The 25,093-nt window shown below is 42.7% G+C and overlaps 1 protein-coding gene across 1 annotated transcript; it reads right to left on the bottom strand.

The window, feature by feature from the left end:
- Positions 1-253: 253 nt before the first annotated feature.
- LOC6565096 lies at positions 254-22,667 on the bottom strand. Its single transcript, XM_032737902.2, has 7 exons — positions 22,536-22,667; positions 16,194-16,269; positions 10,821-10,990; positions 10,479-10,763; positions 3,855-4,404; positions 741-3,719; positions 254-644 (listed from the first exon to the last, which is right to left on the bottom strand). The coding sequence occupies exons 1-7, from the start codon at positions 22,593-22,595 to the stop codon at positions 502-504; spliced, it is 4,263 nt and encodes a 1,420-aa protein (XP_032593793.1). The 5' UTR covers positions 22,596-22,667; the 3' UTR covers positions 254-501.
- Positions 22,668-25,093: the final 2,426 nt, after the last annotated feature.

Here is a 25,093-nt window from a genome sequence, read left to right as displayed (position 1 = left end):
AGCAAATTATTATTAAGTAAGTAAATTATTATTAATAATTATTGTTTTTGCTTTTGTTTTCCCATATGAATTAATTAAGTTTTGTATAAGTACGTGTTTGTAAATAAGGGTAATTATTTAATTAATCAATTAGTTAGTTGTTCGATCAAAAGTTTTAACGTTAACGTTAACTATACAACAAAAGTTACAATTAATTAGTACAATTAAAAAAAAAAAACAAAAAAAAATGTGTGTGTGTGTAAATGTATATAGATATATATGTATATCATATATGATTGGAATGTGGCAGCAGCAAAAACGAGCTTGATATCCGTAACCAAATAGGTGCAATGGGCCTTTTTTGTATTTATTTGCTGCTTGTCAAATGAAACTAAAAGCCAAGTCCAGAAAGAGACACAAACAAATATATATAGAGAGAGAGGGAGAGAGAGAGAGAGAGTGAGAGACAGAGAGAGAGAGGGAGACAGAGATAGAGTCGGATAGTGGTAGAGAGGGAAGACATCACTTGCGTTGGCGCAGTTCAATAATTGTGGCGCCGGATCCGCGACGCAGTTGCTGCTGCTGGACTTGATGTTGTTGATGATGATGTTGCTGTTGCTGATGATGATGATGCAGATGCTGTTGCTGTTGCTGATGGTGATGCTGTTGCGCATGATGCTGCTGCTGATGCTGTTGCTGCTGCTGCTGCTGCTGATGATGATGATGATCGTCAGCATAGAGGAGCCGCCTGTTGTTATCATCACTGCTACGCCGCACAATGCTCGCCGTATCCTTGTTCAGCTCAACGGACGGTGGCGAGCGCGAGTCCAGTGAATATTTTGGCTGCAATGCATATTTATTGTTGTTGCGTCCATAATCCTCATCGCCATGAATGACACGATATAGATCGGGTGTCTGCTGGTGCAGATTGCGCAAATATAGCTGCTTATTTTTATTGTTGTTGTCCTCCTGCAGCTGCTGCTGTTGCTGTTGCTGTTGCTGCTGCGGCTGGTAGAGATCATCGTCATTGCCATTGGCAATTTTCGTCAAATCCTTTTGACTGCGACTTATCAGATTCACAATCGATGGACTCTTGAGGCCGCTCTTCAGCGAGTTATCCTTGCCGCTGGAGTACAGATGCGGATTCGATTTGTATGCCTGCGATTGGGTTTGCGTCGACAACAGCTCGTGGCGACCATTGCTATAATTGTTACGGGTCAGTTTCTCAATATAAATGGGACTAGGATCATTGCTGCCATTCATGCCGTGCACATTGAAGCTCTTGCTGCGATTCAAGACCTTGGCATATGTGCGCGCCGGCTTCGCAGGACCAGCTCCAGATAATGCAGTGACTGCTGCTGCTGCTGTTGTCAAAGTAGGAGGAGGCGTTGCCTGCTGCTGCTGTTGCTGACTTAAGACCGTACTGTAGCTGGGCCTGCTGCTTCCTGTAATCTTCTCGAGCGTTTGATTATATCGTGGCCCTCTGTACTGTCCATGTTCGTGCAGTTTGCGGGGCAGCGTCTGCGTGGATCGATAATCCGGCTGCACATGCAAATTGGGTGTGGAGCCGCTAAAGCGCTGACCATGCTTCTGATAGCGGCCCAGTGTATGCGTGGAGCTACCAACTGGCGGCGCACGCGACTCATAAAACTCATCCTCATCCTCGAAACGGGGCTCTGTGGACCGCTGACGAGCTCGACTCTGCGCCTGCGCCTGCACTTGAGCCTGAGCATGCGCCTGGGCGTGAGCATGTCGCTCATAGATGTTCTCCTTGCCGTATAGCGTACTGGAATAGGGATCCTCGCCCAGATAATAACGCTGCCGTGGACTCATCACCGTCGACTCCAGCTCAGCCACTGTGGGCTTAAAGTTGCGCACCGGCTGCCCAACAGCAGCTGGCATATCCGGTTTGCGTCGTCGCTGGCCATCGCTAATGGAGCCCTCGGATTCGTTGCTGCTGTGCCGCATGTGTCCATTGTTGTTGTTGTTGTTGTTATTGTTATTAGTGCCACCACCAATGTGACCATCGATGACATTGTACTGCTGATAGGTGGTCACACTGGGCGACACGTTCACATTGCCCGCCGCCTGGCTGGGCGACTGTTCGCGTGATTTACTTTTTGCTGCTGCGGCACTTTTCATACGAAATTTACGCTCCGCACTCGCCGAGCGTATCTTGCTGACCAGCTTGCGCAGCGAGTTGCCAATCACCTGACCCATCTTGCTGGCAGGCTTGCTGGCGCTCACCGTCGACAGATTCGAGGTGGAGGCCGAGTTGCCGCCTGGCTGTCGATTATTATAGCTGGCGGCTGGTGCAAATCGGGTGCGTTGCTGTTGCTTCCGATTCAGGGTCAGGCTGCTGCTGCTCGCTGCCGTCTCCAAATTGGCCTGATGGCCATGTGGATGCGAGTGGGCATGACCATGGGCATGGGCATTGGCGGGGACGTGGCGTGGCCGTGTACGCAAATAATCCACCTGCGGCGATGAGCTGCGACTGCGGCTGCGCGGTGGCGGCGAATAATCCGGTGGCGGCTCCAGCTGCGTAACCACACCAGCAGCAGTCGCAGCAGATGTGGCTGGAGCTGGTGCTGGTGGCGGCTGTGGTGCGAGTAGCTTGGTAACGGCTTGATGACTGTTGTGCGATGCTGTTGCTGTTGTTGTTCCTGTGGTTGTTATCTGCTCGCCGATCTTCTTTTCGATGGCACGTCGTCGCTGGGGCACAGTGGGCCGACCCAGATTGCAGCTGCTGCTGCTACTGTTCGTCGCAAACTCCATGGGCGTTTCGAGGGAGCTGCGCTCATAGCTCTTGCCGCGCAAATTGATGGGATTACTGCTGCTCCGGCCATGGCCGTAGGCCACCCGTTTCTGTGATGGCTCCTCGGCGCGATTGGGCTGCAGTGGCGCATTCGTTGAATTAGCAACAGCGGCTAGCTGATGATGCCGCATTTGCGCTGGTGGCTGTGGATCACGTGGTCCCGGTATGGCATCCAGATCATCGAGGGCATCTCGCGAGCCACGCGTGGAGCGCGCTAAAAATTGCGAGGACAAACTCTGGCGCTTCTGCTGCAAGATATCCTCGCGACTCACATAGCTGCTATCGGCGACGCTGGACGGCAGCACATCTGGCTGTTTGCCCTTGCTCTTGAGTCCGTTGCGGCGTATCGTCTCCTGCAGATCCTCACGAAATGCTTGACTGGAGAAGTGATTGATGGGCGCCTCCTGACGCTCCGCCCAGTTCGAGATACCCTGGAAATATTTACCGCGACCAACTGACAGACCGTTCACCTCCTTAACATACTTGCGATCCAGAGTGGCGGGCAGACGTTCCCGTTCCCGTTCGCGTTCCCTTTCTCGCTCCCTTTCCCTTTCGCGTTCCCGCTCTCTTTCGGCGCTGCGTGGCAGCGTCTGCGGATGGTGCTGTTGTGTCTGTGTGATTGCTCCTGCTCCACCACCAGTTCCAGCAGCTGCACCTGCTGCTTGGCCAGAGATTGTATTGCTTGGCAGCCCGGCCGGTAGTTGGCTCTGCGATTTGATGATCACATTAAAGTAGCTCTTCTTGGTGGGCTCCACATCCACATCGTTGGCCTCGTCATCCCGCGAATCATTGGAGGCGGTCGATTCGCTGCCAAAGTGCGATTCCAGCCACTTCATCGTCTCGCCCTTGCGCGTCTCCTCCTCCCGATCAAAGTCGAGTGGACGCTTCGTTAACGCATCCTTGCGATCCGCCAGCAGCGCCACCTCTGCCCAAAAAAAAAGGCATCATTATTTGAATTTCAAATTGAAAACATGAATCGATATTTATGATGCCGGAGGAGATTCAATGGAAGTGTATAATGAATACGATTTGGAATGCTTTTCGTTGATAGATCGCTTACCTTTTTGCTGCTGCTGTTGCTGGGAGCGCCGCAGCTTGCGCATGCGATCCGAGAGGCTGTCCCAGTCGCCGGGCCGCTCCAGGGAGCCGTCCTTTTCCATTTGGGTCGTCTCGGCGGCGTAGCGCATCTCGGTGGCCACCAGTTTGCCGTCGGCTATCAGATCCACATGCTGTTCGTCCCGCTGCTTGAAGTAGCGTTGACTCGCCGCCGTTGTGGTCAACTGTTCGCCCTGCTGACCAACAACCAGCTCATTGCCGGCTTTTTGCCTGGTCCTTGTTAATGCCTTTGCCTTTGCCTCTGTCTCTGTGTCGTCTTCGTCGCCGTCAAGGATCAGCTCGTGTTCGGTGGTGCGCTTGCTCTCGGTAACCAGTGTGCCGTCCTCCTGGGCCAGGCAACGCTTCTGCGTATCCTCTGAATCGATTGTCTTGCGCGATCGACTCGTATTCGCCACCAGCTGCGGCCCAAGTGCCACCAACTGTTGCTGACTCTCCGGTGAGCAGAGGACAGCCTCAAGATCCTCAACACCCTCGCGCACCGCCTTCACGTATGTCTACAGCGAATCGAACACAAGATTGTAATGTTAAACAATGTTCAATATTAGATAAATATCCGATACAGATCAGAAAAGATAAAATGCTTTAGTCGAGAGAGCTCAACTATTTATAATATTATGTCATGTTAACAAAATATATTATATATACATATTAGATTAGATATATATATATATATTTCAAATTGTGGCTTTTATTTTTATACTTAAACTCCAAATTTGAATTCCCTAGTCTCTGAGCAATGGATGGACATGATCAGGTTTATATATTCTTTAGGATATCGGACATGATTTCTACTGCCTCTTACATAGCTTCTTGATAGCTATAGATCTACTTGCATAGCATGAATTGCCAATAAACGTATTTATATTTGTATAGTCAGGTTGAACAACAATTAAGGTTAATATTTGACCTAAAAGCAACTTAAGTTTCCATAGGCAAAAGACTTTCTCACAGTTTTAACCATTTTTCTGGGTCAACATTTGAGTTGATGACCAAAAACTTAATCGAATTAGGCAAGTCAACACTCTACTTCCGGTCATATACAAATTAAATGTTTGATTGTATTTATGAGTCACTTAAAATAAAAGTTACAATAAATCGTATCTATTATTTTGTATATCGAATGATTTATATTTATATTTATATTATTATTTGTGGATAATAATAAAGCACATAATAAATGCATAGTTTGGAAATTCGGTAGTCGCATATTTAATCCCATTATCTAAACGAGTTTTGTTGTAGACAAGCGTTATACAAAAGAGAAAAGAAGCTGAGCTGACAATGGATTTAGTTATTTTATTAATTTACTTTTTTTTATATATGTATATATGTTTTTTTTATTGCCATTATAAGATCGTTGTTCTTCTTCTCTCTTTCTGCATAGACCTGAAATGCTGTTGAATGCTGATCAGGTTGCATCATCGACATGGTCGATGCGTCGGCATCGCCAAATGCTTCTCACTCCAAGTCGATGCAATCGCCTCAACCGCACACACACACACACACACACACACACATGAGCTTAGAGAGCGGCATGGTATTCAGAGCAAGACAAAAACCACAATGCACCACATTCCGTTTTGCAAGTGAAGTAGCGTTTGGGGCGGTACCAAAAAAAAAAAAAACAAAAAAAAAAAGTAAAACCCCCGAGGAATGCATGGAAAGGGAAATAACGGTAAGAATGTGACACCAAGCAAAAGAAGAAGACGAAGAAGAAGAAGAGGATGAAACTGAAGGTGAAGCAGAAGCGCCAGCAATGCGTCAAGGTCAGTCAGTTGGTTGCCACTCCCCAACCAACCCCCCCCCCCCCCCCCTCCTTTGTGGCATGATGACCAGCGCAGCTGCACGCATCGCACGCTCAAGAAGAAGCACAAGTTGAAGCGTGAAAGATCAATTCAAAACTGAAACCATATCCACACTGACTCCAGACTGGGAATCCAGCTAATGGGTATGAGCATCATTTGCACCACTTGACCACTTTGGAAGATTCATTTATACATAACTCGTTGTTGCTGTTTGTATTGTTGTCGTTACTGCTGTTGCTGGTGTTGTTGTTGTTGTTGCTGCTGGTATTGTTGTTGTCGGCGACCTTGTTTAACGGTAACGCGCGTAGAAAGTGTTTTGTTTTTTAGCTTGAAGCTGAAAAACTTGAATGTCAGCAGCAACAACAAAAACAACAATAATAACATGAAACTCGTCTCCCCGCAAAACTCAACCCGAGCGTCTCCGCTGGCTGCCTCAGGCGGTACTGTGAATTTGACTGTTCACTGAACGATCGATGGACACGAATTCATTATGGGAGATACAAGCCAAAAAAAAAAAATAAAAAATGAGTCCAACAACAACATTCAAAGAAACAAACACACACAAAAAATAAGAAGCAAACGACAACTGAAAGCGTTCATCATCAAGATACCCCGTAATATATATCGTCATCATGTTATGCGTTATACGTGTTTCTATCAGCGTGTGGGAGCGATGCACACTTATATATACAGCTTGTGACAGAATCTGGAAGCTGGTTTAGCTCACAAGAGCCCACATACTAAATATAGTAACTGGATCTCAAATAGTCACTGAAATCATTTATTAATAAGGAACTGAATATGCATGACAACATGCCTAGGACAAAGTTCCAACTATCCGATCATATATATATATTTACATATATATATATATAAGTAATTTAAGTTACTGTAATGATTATCATCACAATCTCTACACAAACAATATTTATAAATGAGAGCCCACATATAGAGAAATATAGCTTTTCAAGTTCCCAAGTGATTTTTTTGTAATAACCTTCTAAACCTTGTGATATGTTTAGAGGGTATAATAATAGATCTTAAGCTTTATATGGAGATATGTTTAGGTAGCTCGGCTAGTGATGGATTATTGAGGAGGCGGAGGGGGCATGTGTTTCGGAGGTTGTTGTTTTGGTTTTGGTTTTGGTTTGGGTTTGGGTTTCGTGGCGTTGGCGCCAATAAAGATCATGATAAATGTTTATGGCCGAGATGAAGTCGTGATGACGTTGAAGATGATGACGCAGAAAAGGCAGACGGAGGCGACGAGGGCAAACGGACATTGTCAAGAGCTTTGTCATTGGCCAAAAATGTGAAAAACCGTTGCTTGAATTTTAGTTATAAGTTGTGCTTGATTATCACAAACAGTTTGCCGAATGCCAGTGCCAAAAGTTAAAGTTAAGTGTGTGGAATGAAGTGGAGTTAAGATTGAACACGACACACACACACACAAACACACACACACACACACGCACATGAGCTGGGGCATAATTTCAATTCGAAAAACGATTTGGCCAGCTTGAAGGTATTCAAATGAATTGCTGGCTCGTTGGCATGCCAAGTGGCCAAAAAGAGAAATGAGCCAAGTTGCTGATTTGTATTTTTTTTTCTTTTTTTTTGTTTTTATTGTCTGTTCAAGAGAAGTTTTGCTGCTGCTGCTGCTGTTGGTGTTGCTGTTGCTGCTGGGTCTGGGCCTGGGCCCAAGAGACACTCGACTTCTCGTGCGTGTGCTGCTCGACCAGACCAGTTTGCCTTGGCAGTTTACTCAACCTCCAGCCTAGGCAGCAGCAGTAACAGCACCAGCACCAGCACCAGGCCCAGCGGGCACCGAAAGCGCGTTCGATTATATTATGATTATTATTATTATTGTAATTCAGTTAGTGTGCGCTGCACGCCAACGCCAACGCAGCTGCAGCTGACCAGAGCACTTGGGGGCTCCAAACCAACTTCGCAGAGTGGTGCTCTCTGCCGCAACCTCAGTTGTGCTGGAGTTCGGGCCGATTGGTATACGCTGATTAGAGTGTGAGCCAACTCAATGTGGGCACATGGGCGCAAAGCAGAAACAAGTTTACCCAGGCAGCAAGTACCCACACACAGACTAACACACACACTTGTAGCTGTGAGTGTATGACAAGAAGTATACACACAATTAAACACACACACACACACACACACAGACAAGCACACAAATTTAAACTGAAAATTCCAATTCGAAATTCAACATATATTTCGTAGACAAAACACAACTCCAAATGTTTGTGTTTAGGCCTATATATGTGCTGTGTATGTGTGGGTGTATGTGTGCGGTGTGTGTGTTATGTGTGTGTATTGGCGTATCGGTGTTTAGTTAGGTTCATGGACCTGCTGCAGACACGCCTAGAATCCCAGCCAAGCCAAGCCGAGCCAGGCCAACTAAAGCCAAGGCATGGCAAGCCGCAGTCGCAGCCAAAGCAGGAGCAGCCGCTGTCTATTGATTAAACTGGGCTCCAGAACAGGTCTTCAGCTGTCTATGTGTGTGTATGTGTGTGTGTATGTGTGTGTGTATGTGTGTGTGTGTGTGTGTGTGTGTGTGCTTGTCTGTGTGTAAATGAACTGTGTGTATACCTTGTACAACATCATCTGCTGTGGTACACAACCTTTTGCTGCCTGGGTAATTGCCAACTACCGGTTTAAAGACATGCTCCCCAAGTCCAGTAATGCGCTACAAGCAGGCTGGAGCAGTGGGGGGTGGGGTGTGGTAAGAGAAGAAGGGAGTTTCTAAGATCTCGCACGTTTATTGACTAGCCGCAAAAGAACTTTCAAATGGAGCTAGAAGTTAGAAGCTGTTGCCTCACAAATACACATAAAAAGTACATTTAAAGTGCCTGTAGGCGAGTTCGTTGCCTAAGTCTTTCGTTGGAGGAAACTTCTGAACTGGATCACGTAATATTTCGCATAGAACTTATAATTTACCGTTTATATATCTAAGCAATAAGCCTTTAATCAAGTTCGTTGCCTAAGTTTTCATTTAGCAGATGCCTAATCAAAATAAATAGTATATATTTTTAACAATAAATTCTAAAATATAAATAAGTCTTTACTAGAGATAGGGTCGCCTCTCGCAGACACATACACTTTTATAATGTAAGACTTTTATCTTTGGTTTGTTTTCCAATAATATCACGTCATATTTCGAATATAACCTTTCAAATAAAGTTTACAGTTGGCTGGTTTTCAGTCAACTGTTGCTAACATATATTTTGACACTTACTAATTTGGGGTTTTATGCAATGTTCTAAGAGCTGTCACCTATCACACACACACACGTTCATAGATTTATAATACCTGAAATCAAGTTCGTTGCCTAAGTCTTCTGTTTATGGCATTATTTGTTAGCACTTTTTTTTTGATCCTATGAAATCGATCAAACAATTAGAGTAAGTTAGGAGGAGCTATCTCACACACATATACGCATACACACACACGCGCAGCGATCTGTATATAGTAGCTCTAATCAAGTTCGTTGCCTAAGTCTTTTAATATTTTGCACATTTTTTGGATTTGTGCAACTTATGAAATGGTTCACATAATATTCATAACATACTCATAATATATTCACATAGGTATTCGCACCTGGGTTAATTAAGCAAATTGAGCGATGCCGTTGGCCAATCGTTTAGCGCCCCACGCACAACAAAAACGAAAACTTTAGTTTTTCTTTGTTATCTCCTTTCGGTGTCTTTCTCTCTGTGTATGTTTCTCACGTTGTTGTTTTTGCTTTAGCCGTGGCTCTTCGACTCAGTCTGCTTCTAACGATGAACTTTAGTTAATTATGAGACCTAAAACTGTGTGTGTATTTTAAACTAAGCGGGGTGTGTGCGCGAGTACAAACTAAATCACAGGGCGCGCGGATGTGCGTAGGAAAAAAAAACAAAATACATCAACAAAATAACAACAAAAATGATGAAAAACAATTTTAATTTAAACAGAGACACAGCCACAAGGGGTACACAAGCGAGAGAATCAGCGATCGACAGAGCGGCCGATTGAGAGAAAGAGTGACAGAGTGAGTGAGAGGCAGAGAGAGAGAGAGAGAGAGAGACCGTTACAGACTTAAGATAAACCAAAAGTTAAGATCAAGATTAAAGACAATAAATCGCGTTGGTTACGGGCGCGACGCGTTTAGCAAGAAACGAGTTGTTGTCTGCTCTCGGCGCTCGCTCGGCGGCGACTGAACTGGCGGCAGCAACAGCTTAAGATGCAGCTAGCCAGCTTGTTGCGGCTGCTAACAACAGTAACAGCAACAGCAACAGCCACAGCAACAGCAACAACTGCCTCTAACTTTCGAATGAGCTTTAAAGAAACAACAACTTGACTCAACTGGTTGCTGGTTGCTGCTGCTGATTGCTGCTGGCGACTGCCCAGTGGCGCTGTTACCTTTTATTTATTACCCTGTTCAAATGAAACTTGTATCATAGGGTATCATAGACATATGCATGAATAAACTTATGCATTATACAAAAATGGGGAATATAATTACAAATGTATATATATATATATATATATATATATATATATATATATTGAAATGAATAGTTAAGTGTACAGACAAGACTCAACAGGTCATCTAACAGTCGAGCACACTCAATTGGAGCATTCATATTTGTTTTTTTTCACGCCAAATTGATTTTCAGTTATTTTGCATGCCAATTTGCTGCTGTTATTGTTGTTGTTGTGGCAGTGTTGGATTACAACAGCGTCTGCAGCTGCTTATATTATTTGCTCACCTCGTCGGTGAAATCGCCCAAGTGCTTGACGTCCTGCGTCTCGTGATAGTCCTTGATCTCTTCGTGCGATATGATGCGCTTATCGTCGACCTGGCGCACCAGGCCGTCAACGGGGCGCGGCACCATGCGCTTCACCAGCTTGCCACCATCGATGCCGGCTCCAACGCCGAACGCCTCCTGCAACTGGGCCAGCTGCGTCTCGTTGACGGCGCCCGCCTCCAAAGCTGCGGCGTCAATCAGCTGCGCATTGCCATCCAGCTCATCTGGCAGACCCAAGTCGCGTTTCTACGAAAGCAAATTCAATAAATCAATACATAGATGCGATTGGCGAGGCAAACGCACCTCAGTTGTCTCCGTTTCCTGTTTATCTGTGTCCTCGGTCGTATTGGTGGACACCATCGGCCCAGAGTCCTCTATCACTTTGCCATCCTGCAGCTTCACCTGTCGTTTCACCCGTGTCTCGATTTGTCTCGTTGTTGTCAGCTCTGTTTTTCGCTTCGTTATCCATTCCTCTGCAAGAAAATAAATATATTTTTAATGTTTGCATTGCATTGCATACTTTCAAGCCGTTGCTGAAAGCTTTCGCTGGCATCTTTTCAATTGAGCCCCAAAAGTGCGCTTCAAAGCATTTCGCAGAGCTTTCGAATTCGACTGCATTTGGCTGGATAGAGAGAGTCAGAGTCACAGCTAGCCAAAATGCACTTTTAGCTCAGCAAACAATTCCTTTAGCTTCTCGTTTCATATTTCAAGGGCATTTTTTAAAAAGAAAGTTACGGCAATTATTCAGCTCAAAAATAATTTGAGCTAATTTGATTTCAAATTGACTAATATAAATTTGACTAGAATGCTTTCAATATGCGAGGCCTTTTATAATTTGCCACCAAAGGTTGCAACTATTAAAAAACTATTAAAAACAAGAATAGATTGTTTAAAAATAGTGCCACAGCAACTTTTGTTAAACTGTCAGTGCAATATTTATGTAGACTAATCTTATCTCTAATTTCACGGCAATTATTTTCAAAGCGTATTTCGAACAATTAAATTTTGAAATGCTTTGCTTAAGCAGCTCAAAACTAAGTCGTTGGGTTCGCTTAATCTGCAGTACACGTTCAACTTAAATAGTTTTAAGACCTTTGCCTCGGCACATAACTGATATCGAAAAGAGTTGCTTAAACACTTAACAGTTGGGCTCTATGCGAGATTTGAGTGTTGCTAGAGCCATAAATAATGGAATTAAGGTAATTTTATGAGTGCAATTAAATGAACTATTTCGTATTTGCAACATGTTGCTTGCCACTTGCATCCATTCAGCTGTTCTGATTGCAACACCTCGCAAAGCTAGTGCCGCAAACTTTGCGATTTGCATGTTGCATATTTGCATGCAGATAAAGTGCATTTTGTATTTTAGCATTTCCACTTGTGTGCCTACTTCTAACAACGACAGCAACAGCAACAGCAACAATAACAGCAACAATAACAGCAACAGCAACAAAACGACGAGCACGAAGAAGAGGAAGAAGTGGGAGAAGAAGAAGCAGAAAAAAATAGCGAAGCGCTTGAGCGATTCGCTGAGTGGCTGCCGCATTTGGTTGCTTAGCTGGTCGCCCAATTACGTAACCCAAGTCCAAGTTGGTCTGTCTGCCACTAGACTAACTGTACTATGAGTGTATATATATATATATATATATATACTTATATGCATGTGTGTGTGTGTGTGTGTGTGTGTGTGGCAACCTGTGACGCCAACAACACACAGAGCAATGCTTTGAGCAGGACATCCGACGACTGTCTGTGTCCAAGACTGACTTACTGCAGATTTACTGAATGAAAAACTGACTTGATTTTTCTTTTTGCCTTCCACAATGCCCTATTAAATGGTATTATGACTTACTCAATGAGTATGAAGTGAATATTGCTCTGATATATGTTTTGTATGTTTATTGAAATCGAATTATTTTCCAACACAATTTGCATTATTTAATAGACATTATATCAAACATTGAATTAAAGCAAATATATTTTTTATTTCTAGATGATTCTTGATTGAAAGCCGTTTGTTTTAGCCAATCGCATTAAAAATAAGTGCATATATAACTATATATACAAAGTAGGACCAAAATATAGTTGAGAATGATCTAAAACTAATCATCTAATTGTTTGTTTTCCAAAATATGGTACGCCAAGAACAACATACCCTTGAAGACCAGCCTCAACCTGCCAGCATCTAAATTATAATAACATTCATAACTGGTGAGTTTGGTCCGATTTCAATGATAATTCGCATAATAATTCGCATATTGGATAAGTTTGTTTTGCATATTGTTATAAATTACTTTCTGTTCAATTTTATGAAAAATACAAATAAAATTTAAAAATATACATGAAGAGTATTGAAACTTTGTCATTCTCCGTTTTTTATTGTAGTTACTGTTGTTGTTTTTGTAGTTGTTACTGTTTGCTGGCTGCTGCAGCAGAAATCGCTGGACCATTAAAGGTCGCTTATATAATTTATCTGCAGTTGCAGTTGCAGTCTCTGCTGCAGTTGCAGCCGCTGTTAGAAAAACCGCAACGAGATCTCTAAGAAAACTGAAGCTGCTGGAAGCTGCTTGGAGTTGCTGTTGCTGTTGTTGCTGTTGCTGTTGCTGTTGCTATTGAGTTGAGGTGGTTACCAATGCGAGAAACTTGCAATTGGCCCGGTCAGTTGAGCCTCTTGATCCAAACCATTTAAATGATAGCCCAACATTCGTCACTCCACCAACCACCCCTCCTCAAGCCATCCTCAAGCATTTGGAAGCGTTTATCTTTATCATTTGTGCATATATCCGCATTGCATCAGCTAAGCTGCCTGCCAGACAGTCAGCCAAGCACTTCATAAATAACATTAACAATAACAATAACAACAACGACAACAACAACAACAACAACAACAACTGCAGCAACAATTAAACAAACAAACAGCACGAGACGCATGCTGAGTGGTGCGCGGGTGGTGCGCGGGTGGTGCTGCAAGTTGGCCTGTGTGGCGTTGGGTGGTGGCTACACTCTCGGTCTTCGATTTTGGTTTACTTTTGTTGCCTGTTGCCTGTTGCCTGTTGCTTGTTGCTTGTTGCTGGTTGTTTGTTGTTTATTGTTTGCATTGTTTCTCGTTTCGTTCATCGGTTTCAATCGATTGCGCAGCATTGTCGATGACATGTAATCGTTGTTTATGCCACGCCCCGCAACCCGCACACACCTCTGCCACCAGCAGTGCCACAGAGATTTCATTACGTTTGCCTGCCTTGTTGCACATGCCGCTCATTGGGCTAATTGTGGTATCAATTATGGCCACGTTAAGTGCCTACAAAAATAGCAGCGCAGCATCGTCAGCAATCTCTAACCGCCAGCTGTCAACCAACTACAACATATCTCCAACAAACCAACCACCCTCTCACCCCCACCCCCCCCCCCTCCACAAGCTCTCCCCTCTCCTCTCCTCTAATCACGCTAATTAAGTTTCGACCTCTTTTTGCCTGCTAAACTTTAAGTTAACATTTTATGCCCAAGCAAAGTATTTCGAGATCTTCAAGTAGTTGATCTCTCTAAGCTTTCATAAATCGTCAACTATTAAAAACCAACCCAACTCTACCTAATTTAATAGGTATTTTTTTATTGCCTGTGCGTATTTAAAGTTCCACTTTCAAAGTTATGTCAAAACTCGACCGATTTCTGCGGGATATGACCCATTGAGACCAGGTTCATAAATTCTCTAGAATATCGCGGGGCGGAGAGCGCTTGTCACGAAAATAGCTAGAGATTGATGTGTGTGTGTGTGCGTGTGTGTGTGCGTGTGTGTGTCTGTGTATGTGTGTGTGTGTGTGTGTGTATGAAGAGTTGTGGCATAACAAGCATAACAAGTGAGCTCCAATTATTAATATTTATGCATATGCAAAAAGACTCCAACAGCAAAACTCAGTTATTATTAATGTTGTTTGTTGCTTGTTGTTTGTTGCTTGTTGCTTGTTGCTGTCGTGTTGCTAGCGTTGATTTTTAATGATTTGCTAACGTGGGAAATTTGCAGCTGGAAACATTTTCTTTTGCATTAACATTTTGCCATTGTTGTTGCTGCTGCTACTGCTGCTGTTTGTTGTCGTTGTTGTTGTCGTTGTTATTGCTGTTGTTGTTGCTTGTAGTTGCTTGTTATTTTTAATTTTTACACTTTTTCACAATGTTACAAGTTATCCGTCGAATGTCTGCCGCTGTTGTTATTGTTGTTGGTGTTGTTGCAGTAGCCAAAGGCGCCTTTGTGCTATGCTAATCACATAATTAAATCAAACTTTCTATGATTTCCGCAACAATACGATAACAACGATAAAACCCAACCGATCGCAGATAAAAAACTATGCACTTCGCATACTGCATAGCGAAAGGGTTCAATTCACATGCAGAAACCGCCAGAGACAGTGAGAGGGGGAGCGGGGTTGAGATTATGTGTTGCCTTCCGCTAAATCAAATAATTATATTGGCAATCAGAAGCTGATTCGAATTGGATATACGAGTCGTATACGTGATATTCGTGAATCACAATTCGAGGCCCAGCCGAGTTCTGAATGCATGCAATGCATGCTGTGATTTGCACTCGCATCATAAGCAAATGCATGACGAATTAATATGCATATATAACATACATATATATATATATATATACATATATATGTGCCGATTTCATTCGGATAATTATCATAATTGTCTAGAAACAGGCATCCAAATCGATACAATGAGTAAGCAATCAATGCTATATTGACATGAGCTGGGTGTGATCATTAGCATGACAGATACAGAGAGAGAGAGAGAGGGAGAGAGAGAGAGAGAGAGAGAGAAGGAGAGAGAACGAGTGGGAGGTATAGAGAGGGAGCGAAGATCGTTCAAATTATATTCAAGGTGAATACTACAATAAATTTACATGATTTTAACTTTAGATCTATTCTAGCAGTTTTTCAAAGGCAGAAGTGAATTTTTAGATCTTTGTTACGCACTGAAGGAGACGTCTATATATATATATATATATTCTTGATTAGCATCAGCAGCCAACTCGATATAGACATGCCTGTCTGTTTGTCTGTCTGTCTGTCTGTTCAAATGCAAACTAATCTCTAAGTTTTGAAGCAATATATTTCAAACTTCGTTTTTTTGCTGCGGGCAGTATATGTATCGAATCGGATCACTATATCATATAGCCGCCATAGGAACAATCAGTCGAAAGATGAGTTCTTTTATGGGAAACTTATTTCTTTAACAGAATAGGCAAGCCAAACATACTCAATATGTGAATTATTATGCTTGTCTCTAATCATCGAGATCGGACCAATCTCAGCATTATTCAGCATGGGCAACAAGCAAATAGCATCGGACTACTGTATCATATTGCTATATGACAATCGTTCGATCTTTGGCATGCCTTATTTATATTTAATCTTACGTAACGTAATCTAATCTCACCCAACCTATCCTTGCCTAACCTAGTTCAAACCACGCTCTAAAGTTAAGAATTAACAAAAATGCAAAAATCTTCTTTTCACTATTTTTTGGACACATTAAACTAACTAAAAAAGCGCAATTAAAATTTTAAAAACAATTCTTCAAATACGAATTTCTTTTGCTATGATTCCTGATTCTCTTGGCGGATTTGGGCAGCTGTATATAGATAATATTGGTAGGATTCACTTGGGATTCACTCACCTTCTTTGGTTATAGCTTCTGTATCGGTTGCAGCTGCCTCGTTGCTGTCGTCATCATCTTTGGGCTCGAATTCGACCTGCGAAGTATCAACGTCGTAGAAATTAACGCGGGTCACGTGACGCACGTAGTCAGTGGCAGTGGTGGTGGTGCCACAATTGGTGGTGCCACTGGTTTTCTTATAATTTGTGTTAGTATAGCTGGCAGGTGGCTGTAGCTGTGGCAGGCTTGTGTCGACTCCACTTGGAGTCTGTGCGTAGATGCGATACACCAGCGATGCACTTGTCGCAGGGGCGTTGCTATAAATGTGGGCGTTGCCGTGCCCATCGGCATGGCCATGGCCATGGGCATGGACATGGGCGTAACTGCGGGGCGGCTTGGGCACCGCATTGGCTGTTGCTGTTGCTGTTGCTGGCAAGGGCGGCAGCCAGCAAGTGGACAGTGGCTGGTAGCTACTATGACTATGACTAGGCCCTGGGTGGTGGTAGTGGTGGTGGTGGTGGTGGTGCTGCTGCTGCTGTTGATGCTGCTGCTGGTGTTGGTGGTGGTGATACTGTGGGGCTGTAGTGGGCGTGACCGTGCTGCGATACAATCCAGCCGGTATTGCCGTATCGCCCGTGGATGCCGATGAGGAGACGTTGCCATTATTGCTGCTACTGCTGCTGATGCTGTTCCCATTGCTGTTCCCGTTGCTGTTGCCTGGCGAGGAGCTGCGCGCATTCGGTGGTGCTGGTGCTGGGGTGTGCTGTTGGTGGTGCTGTTGGTGTTGGTTTTGGTGTTGGTGTTGGTATTGGTATTGGTGCTGTTGGTGGGCGTGGCGAGTGATGCTGCTGCTGCTGCTGCTTTGGCTGCACGTGCATGGCGACAGTAGAAGGATCACCACCATTCGATCATCTGGCGGCGTGCAATGTGGGAGCGCTGGGCTTAGACTACATCGGTGCCGTTGCCGTTGCTGCTTGCCACCTGATGCCGCCTGTTTTTAGCTACTGCTGCTGCCGCTGCCGCTGGTGCTGGTGCTGCTGTTGCTGCTGTTGCTGCTGCTAGTGTTACTGCTCCTCCTCCTCGGCCGCCTGTTGCTGCCTAATTAATGTTGCACTTTCGCTGCAACCGATTTGAATTTCTTGTGCCATTTCAACGCGACACGCGACAAAAACAAAAAACTGGAACGTGAGGGCGAACCGAGTGTCTTATTTGTGATTTGTATTTCTTTTTTTTATTTTCTGCCAGTGAAATTTTGTAGCGTTTCGTCGACTTTGACTGGAAATCGGTTGCAAGTGTGAATTTTTCAATCAAGAGCACAAAGAGAACAAAGTTGCCGGCCTCAAAGCACAGCAAGCGTTGAGGCTTAGAACAAAAACGGTTTTCACCGTTGCCAGCAAACCATCATCCATCAGTGTTGCCAAAACGGCGCATTCTTCTTTTGGTTATAATTATAATATTATCCACATCGACTACATAGCATTAACCATAACTGAGCCTCAAATACAACCAAAACACAAACATCAAATAACTAATCAGAAAAATATTCGACATTTTAGAAATTCGAAATTGGAGCATAAAGATTGCAATCGAAAATGATTGTTTTTGGAGTGAGTATTTTTTGTATTCAAATATAAATATTGGATTTTTATAGCTATATATTTGTAGATATTATCTACATCATTAGCAAAAAATAAAAATAAAAGGGAAAAAACCAATATCAAATAATTGATGATATTTATTCAACATTTCAGAAATTAGAAATTGATGCATAAAGATTGCAATCGGAAATTATTATTTTGGATGAGCATATCTATATATATATTATACTTGCGCATAAATTTCAATTGCTTTTTAAATATATATATATATATATCACATAATTGATGATATTTATTCAACATTTCAGAAATTAGAAATTGATGCATAAAGATTGCAATCGGAAATTATTATTTTGGATGAGCATATCTATATATATATTATATTTGCGCATAAATTTCAATTGCTTTTTAAATATATATATAAATATATTTTTATCTTATATACGCTGAAACGCGCTTAATTTTTTTTTAATTATTTCTGTTTAGCCGCTAGAACCAGCTAGTTTGGCTCATTAGGAGTTTGGCTGGCTAAACACACACACACACACACAGACATAGACGGCAACGGCTCATAAAGTTAAGAGCCCATATATAAGAAAAACTGAAGATGAAGAATAGTGTTGTACACACACACACACACACACACACACACATGCACATGCACATATTCGTTGGCTTTTGGTCAGTTGGTTTATTACACAACTCACGACCCAAATGCACTCCAAAAAGGTTGCTCGAGTTATTATTGTTGCTGTTGTTGTTGTTGTGGTTGTTGGCTCAAAGGGCAGCGTGCATAGTTCAAGGCGGTGAAATGGAAAACAACTGAGCGAAAAGCACAATAACAGCAACAAACCCAAACCCAAATGCGGTCAAATGCGGCCAAAGGTCGCACCCACAGACGACAATTACCAAAAATAAGAAAAACCAAAAAAAAAAAACAGAAAAACTAAAAGTGGTTAACGAAAAAAAACCATCTGAAATGTGGGCCCTTTTGTGCAATTGGCCATTGGCACTGAGCAGCTGATTAAGCCAACTAAACAAGCCAATTGTGAGACAGTAGACAACCCCCCTAATACCCCCCCCCCCCCCCACCACCCTGCTTCATAACTAGAGTTTGTGTTTTAAGTACGTGACCAGAAGAAGAAGACGAAGCAGAAGAAGAAGAAGCAGAGCATGCATAATGCAGATAATAATGAAATTTGGAAATTTTCGTCCCTTGCAATTGACGAACTGAACGAATTTTTTTCATAATTTGTGTCTCAATTGAAGCAATGTAATACAACAACAAACAAACTTTTTGCCAAGTTCAACTTAGCGAAAGTGAAGCAAAGTTGTTGGTTCTAAACTTGGCTAAGCATTAAAATCAAATTGTAGACTCTTTTGCACGCTTCACATAAAACTCTAAGCATTTCGAGGCTTAGCTTCTAATGTTTAGATGTGGGTCAGCTAAGCGGAAGAATAAAAAAAAAAACAGCTCCCACAGTTTAATTAAAATTTTAAACGGTAATTCAGAGTTTGAATAAACTGTGATGCGAAAAAAAATAGAAAAAAAAACTCATCTTATTAGCGACTCAACGAAAGACGTTGCCAGCCTTGCACTTTGCTCAAACTTCCTGCTGCTACCTCGCTCACTCGCTCACTCGCAAAGCGCACTCACTTTGACTGCTGCTTGCCTTGTCTCTCTCGCTGAACACTCAGTATGGTCTCATCGGTCACTCACAACAGCTAGTTCTTAATTGTCATTTTGAGCGCAACTCTCCAAGCTGGGCATTCTTCATGGAGTCAAACTAAAACTCCTCCCCTCCCCACCCCACCCCACTAACCACATCTACTTCTTAATTATCATTTTGAGCGCAACTCTCCACTGGAGTGCCTTAATTGTCATTTTGAGCGCAAGTCTCCAAGCTGGGCATTTTTCATTATCTCAATCTACACGCACCCCCCGCCTCACACCTATTTCTTAATTGTCAGTTTGAGCGCAACTCTCCAAACTCTTCATTGGAGTGTCAACTGCTTTGCACTTTGCACAAATATCCCGCCAGGCCCGACTTCCCCTCCCCCGGCCTGCCTTTTGTGTAGTCAAACTCTCAAAGTTCTCACTGTTTTTGTTTTTCTTGTTGTTTATGTTTTGTTTTTTTTTTTCTTTTTATATTTTATATTTTAATTTGTTGCTGTTGGCTTTTTTTTGTGTGTGGTGCGCGAAACGATGCTTGAATCGTTAAATACGTTTTAACAATCAATTTTTGAGCTTTTGTCATTTGTTGTTGTTGTTGTGATTGCTGCCGCTTTGGGCGGCTGCCGGTTACCTTTTGTGTTGCTATTCGCGATCGATTGATCGATTCGAACAGAACATCATCAATATGCATATGACGTCAGACCGACAAAACAACAACAACAACTACAACATCAGCAACAACAACAACTAAATTATTGTGCCTGCAATTTGGCCATTTTTGTAATTACTTCCGTCCGATAGGACAAATTGAGAACCTTTTTGGCTCTGCCTTTGATTGGGGTTTTGGCCACGGTTTGTGCTTCTGTTTATGGCCATGTTAACAGTACTACCAAACCAAACCCAACCCAACCCACCCATCCCTCTCTCTCCCCTTGAAAAACATGAGTCACCCATTTCCATAGAAAGCCACGCCCCAAAATCAAAATTAAAAAAACACAAACAGACACAAATCCTACTTTGACAATTCCCAAAATATTACCAAAAAAATAAACAAACAAAAAAAACACAAAACAACACAAAATGCTATCGCAAATGCCTTTTACTTGACCCAAAAGCAGCACAATAAAAACAACAACAACAACAACAGCAACAGTTGCAACTTGCAACTTGCAACTGCAACAAGGCGTCGCGTTAGCCATACAAATGTGTTGGCCCGCAAAGAGTTTTGTTTTTGTTTTCGATTTTTTTTCTTGGGCCCCGCACAGTGGACACAAATTCAAGTGAAATAAAAATAAAAAAAAAAACTGATGTCTGAAATCTAAATCGAAAATTAAATTAAAAATTTAGGTGTTTCTTAAATGTAAATATTGTTATTTATTTAGTTGAATACTATCAGTGGCTTGAGTGAACATTTAACTTCTATTCCTGAATGCGCTCCAAGCTTTGTAGTGCTTGAAGACAGAAGAAGAATGGGGATCTTTGATGGCTTTTCGTTCTTGCTTCCCATACACTTGAACCACTGTGCGACGGCGGAGTCCACAAGTCACGCACTGGTCACCAAATACCCACACACACACACACACACACACACACACACAGACAGAAACAGACACCCCAAGTTGAAGCTGCTAATTTGCGCCTTTTGGCCAAACAGAGACATTGAATTGTTGTTGACCAAAAAAATAAAAACATACAAAAAATGAAACTCTTCAAAACATTTTCAGAAGAACCCCAACGAAAAAAAAAAAAACAGTTAAGCACATTGTTGTGGCAGCCACGAATTGTCTAAAGCAAAGTGCTTCGCAAGCAACAACAACAATAACAACTCAAAAGCTGCAGCTTGTGGGTGCACATACGCCTCCTCCCCCTCCCCCTCCCCCAGCCACCAGCAAAGCGCTGCAAGCATTTGTCCATTTTGTGAACGAATAATGCGCGTTATTTTGTTTGTATGTGTGTGTTGCTGTTGTTGTTGTTGTTGTGTGCGCTTTAATGGTGGGAAAATATTTTTGATGTGATTTTTTTTGGTTTTTTTTTGTAGTTTCGTTTTTTTGGTTTTTGGATTTGGGCAGCTATCGATAAATTGCGAGTGCGCCGCAGGATCTTTGAGGTTATGTGTAGAGTTGCGCTGTAGAGTTTTGGCTTAAGTTGAGGTTTGGCGTTACGTATACGCAACGATTATGCAACAAGTAGAAGCGGCCCAAGCAAAATTGGTGCACACAAAAACACAAAAAGCACAAAACAGAAAAACAAAAAAAAACAAAAAAAACAAAACAAACAACAACAAATGTCACGACACAATACAACACGACAACGTCGGCGGTTTTAATGATTAATTTTTTGCACGTAGTCTGCCATGTTAAGCGCACCACTTAAAGCTGGAACAGAGCGCAGCGTGTAGAGTGGAAGAGGTGGAGAGATTGGAGTATGGAGAATGCAGCATGTGCATATGCATTATGCATTATATTATGCATATGCAATAGGGCAAGTCTACACTACTGCAGTGTTGCCCCCCTCTCATAATTCTTTAGATGTGTGTGTAAGTGTGTGTGTGTGTGTGTGGTCACACTTTGTACTTTAACAAACATAAATTGACAACAAAAAATAGAAAGAAATTCAACTGACAACACTTTGGTGGATATAGTTCATATAATATTTAACCGACTTTTAATTGGCAAAGCGCGCGCATGCAAAACAACAAGTCAAAGTCGACACAAACAACAACAACAATAACAGCAAAAAAATAATACGAAAAAAAAGGAAAAACGAATGAAAAAAAAAAGAAGACAGAATTGTGTGCGCGGCGTGTTCGATTTGATGGCGCGGCGACGACTGCGGCGCTCCACGAGCTGCACCGTTAGTTTGTTACACCTGAGACGGACTGAATAGTTGCGCCGCGCTTTGAGCCAAGTGCGCGCTGCTTGCTGCTTGCTGAGCTCCATTGTTTTGCCACAGCGCCAAAGCTCTGCCAGTGCTGCACACAGGCACACACATACACACACTCACACACAGACACACAGGCTTGTCTGTGTGTGTGTGTGTGTGTGTGTGCTTCAATTTAGTTTGTTATGTTTTTGTTTTTCTTTCACTCACCAGTTCGTTCTGCTCGTCTTTGGCGCCAGCTTTCGATTTGCTCGTCTTGCTCAGTGCCATGGCGCCTCCCCAACAACCTCCACTTTGTATTTTTTCGTTGAGTGCGTCTCTCTTCCTCTCTCTCGCTCTCTCTCTCTCTCCCTCTCTATTTAGGTGTGTGTGTGTGTGTATGTGTGACTGCAATTTGAAAAATGTTTGTGCATTTATTGACAAGTGTTGCCTGCTTTTAGGCGGCGCGCGCATAAAAGTTTTCGTGCATATTGCTTCGTTTGGTTGCGGTCTTCGCTAAGCCGGCGTGTGCTCGTGCTTTCGTTAGTAAAATAATAACCGTTTTTTAAAGTCTTAGGTTATGTCAACAATTGGAATTATCCTGCTACGATTATGTATGATATTGATGGGCGCGTATCGACTCACGAAACGCAAACACGTCACGCACGACTTATTCGAATAGTTATTCACAATTGCACAGTTCTATTTACGAGCCGTTTTATTCCTTTTTATTGTTAAACATTTGATTCTGTCTGGTTTGGCTGGCACATCTCCCATCGGAATTCGCATTTTTGTGTTGACGGCTACAGCTTCAATTGTTAGGTGGTTTTTGGCGCCCACTATGTTCATAAAACGCTTTTGGTCAAAATGAGTTTTACGTATTTGGCCCAAAACGAACCTGAACTGACCGCCCACCACCAACACCCGCAACAACCACGCAATTCTCAAATAACTAAAGCGTTCTCGGCTCAAGTTTGGAAAAAGTTAAAACAAAACCGAAAACCAAAAACCAATTGGAAGATTTTAGCGATGCGACACACAAATCTCAAGGCGTTTGTTTATATGGATTTACACTATTACATATACATATCCACTTCTATATATATATATATATATATATATATATATGTATAACAGATTCTTATTGACGGTTGCTAAAAATGACGAAATGAACGAGTTATTTGCGCGACTTTACTCAATTTCGACGTCCCACACACAATAAGTGAATACAGCACAGTGATCTCTCGCTAAGTGTAACACTCCGAAAGTGCTTTAGATAAGAATCGTGATTTGCAATCGACGAAAATATTTGATATTTTTATGAGAGAATTTCCCATGACATTACACATAATGAATTCTTTTGAAGTAATTATGTTGTGATAATCAACGTTTTATTTGTTGTATGGGTAAACTTAGAGAGAGAGAGAGAGAGAGAGAGAGAGATAGAGAGTGAGATTTGTAGAAGTATTGAGTTATTCGCAAATGGCCAAGCTCTGCCAGTGATCACTGTATTTTTGGATTATTGCTGTGCGAGTGACGAGGGTCGTGAGAGCAGTTAAAAGCATAAATCGTATGTTTTTATAGTATATTTACATATGCATATGGCATATGGCATATGGCAATATGGAAATTGACGGACAATATTGTCATGTATGCAAATAAGTGCGACATGCGCAACGGAATGTCATCGAAATGACAGATAAAATCTGATCTTTTTAGTCAAGTACGCAGTGCGTTCATTTGAAGTTCAGTTCCCGGCTCCAGGCGCGACCAAGGCAAGGTCACACTGGACTGGAAGCGGTGGCGCGCACACACACACACACACACACACACAGCTCATAACACAAATATAGAATATTTGAGAAAGACAACAAAAAAAGCAAACAGCTGAAGAGATATATATTTCTGTTCAGTTTTGGTTTTTTTCTTTTGTCGATCTTGTCCAACTGGCTTGGCTTAAACGCTCAACTGGGCAAACAGATGTTGCGAAAATGGCAAATAAAACGGATGAGCGCGCACGCAACTGTCGCATTCCACGCGCCGTTAAGCGTCCGAGCATCTAAATATTCCAATGGGCCCGGCACGCGACCGCCTCCTGCTGACTAGCCCTTTTTTTTTGGATTTCCATGCGCAGGCAATCGTGTCAGATCAATCGATCTATCGGCCATCGATCGCTGTTCGTTCGATACACAATGCAAATTACGCACAGACAGACACATTGGCGCACACATTTATAAACAAAGACGCACACAGACAAAAATATATATATATATATATATATTTAATAAATATGGCTATTGGCAGGGCGTGTTTTTGAGATTTTCTATATTTGCCTGAGCTTTGGTTTTGTTTATCGTAACCACAAAAAAAAGAAGAAAATAAAAACAATAACAACAACAACGAACGTTGCAACTGGGCAACGCGACACGGCGACACACACACACACACACACACACACGTATATATATACCAAAAACACACACGTACGTTTGGAGGAGGCGCGCAAAACGTTTATTTATTTTATTTTTTTTTGTTTTTGGCCGTCGCGTTTGCGAGTTGCTACGAGCCAAGCTAAATGGTTTGTTGTCGTCTGTCCGTGCCAGATTCACAACTGATCTACCTGCTGCTCGCTAGTTGCTGCTGGCTGTCGCGCGCAGCCAAATTGGAATTGGCGATCGAGCGCACACACACACACACATTGTCGACTCCACTCCAGTCCCCTCCCGGCCCCACAGCCGCCTGTAAATCACATTCACAACAAGCTTAGCTTTTGCGGTCCATCTGCTAGC

The sequence above is a fragment of the Drosophila grimshawi genome, unplaced genomic scaffold, assembly GCF_018153295.1.
Source record: "Drosophila grimshawi isolate 15287-2541.00 unplaced genomic scaffold, ASM1815329v1 contig_848, whole genome shotgun sequence".
In the NCBI taxonomy this organism is placed as follows: Eukaryota; Metazoa; Arthropoda; class Insecta; order Diptera; family Drosophilidae; genus Drosophila; species Drosophila grimshawi.
This window is presented reverse-complemented; position numbering and strand designations above follow the sequence as displayed.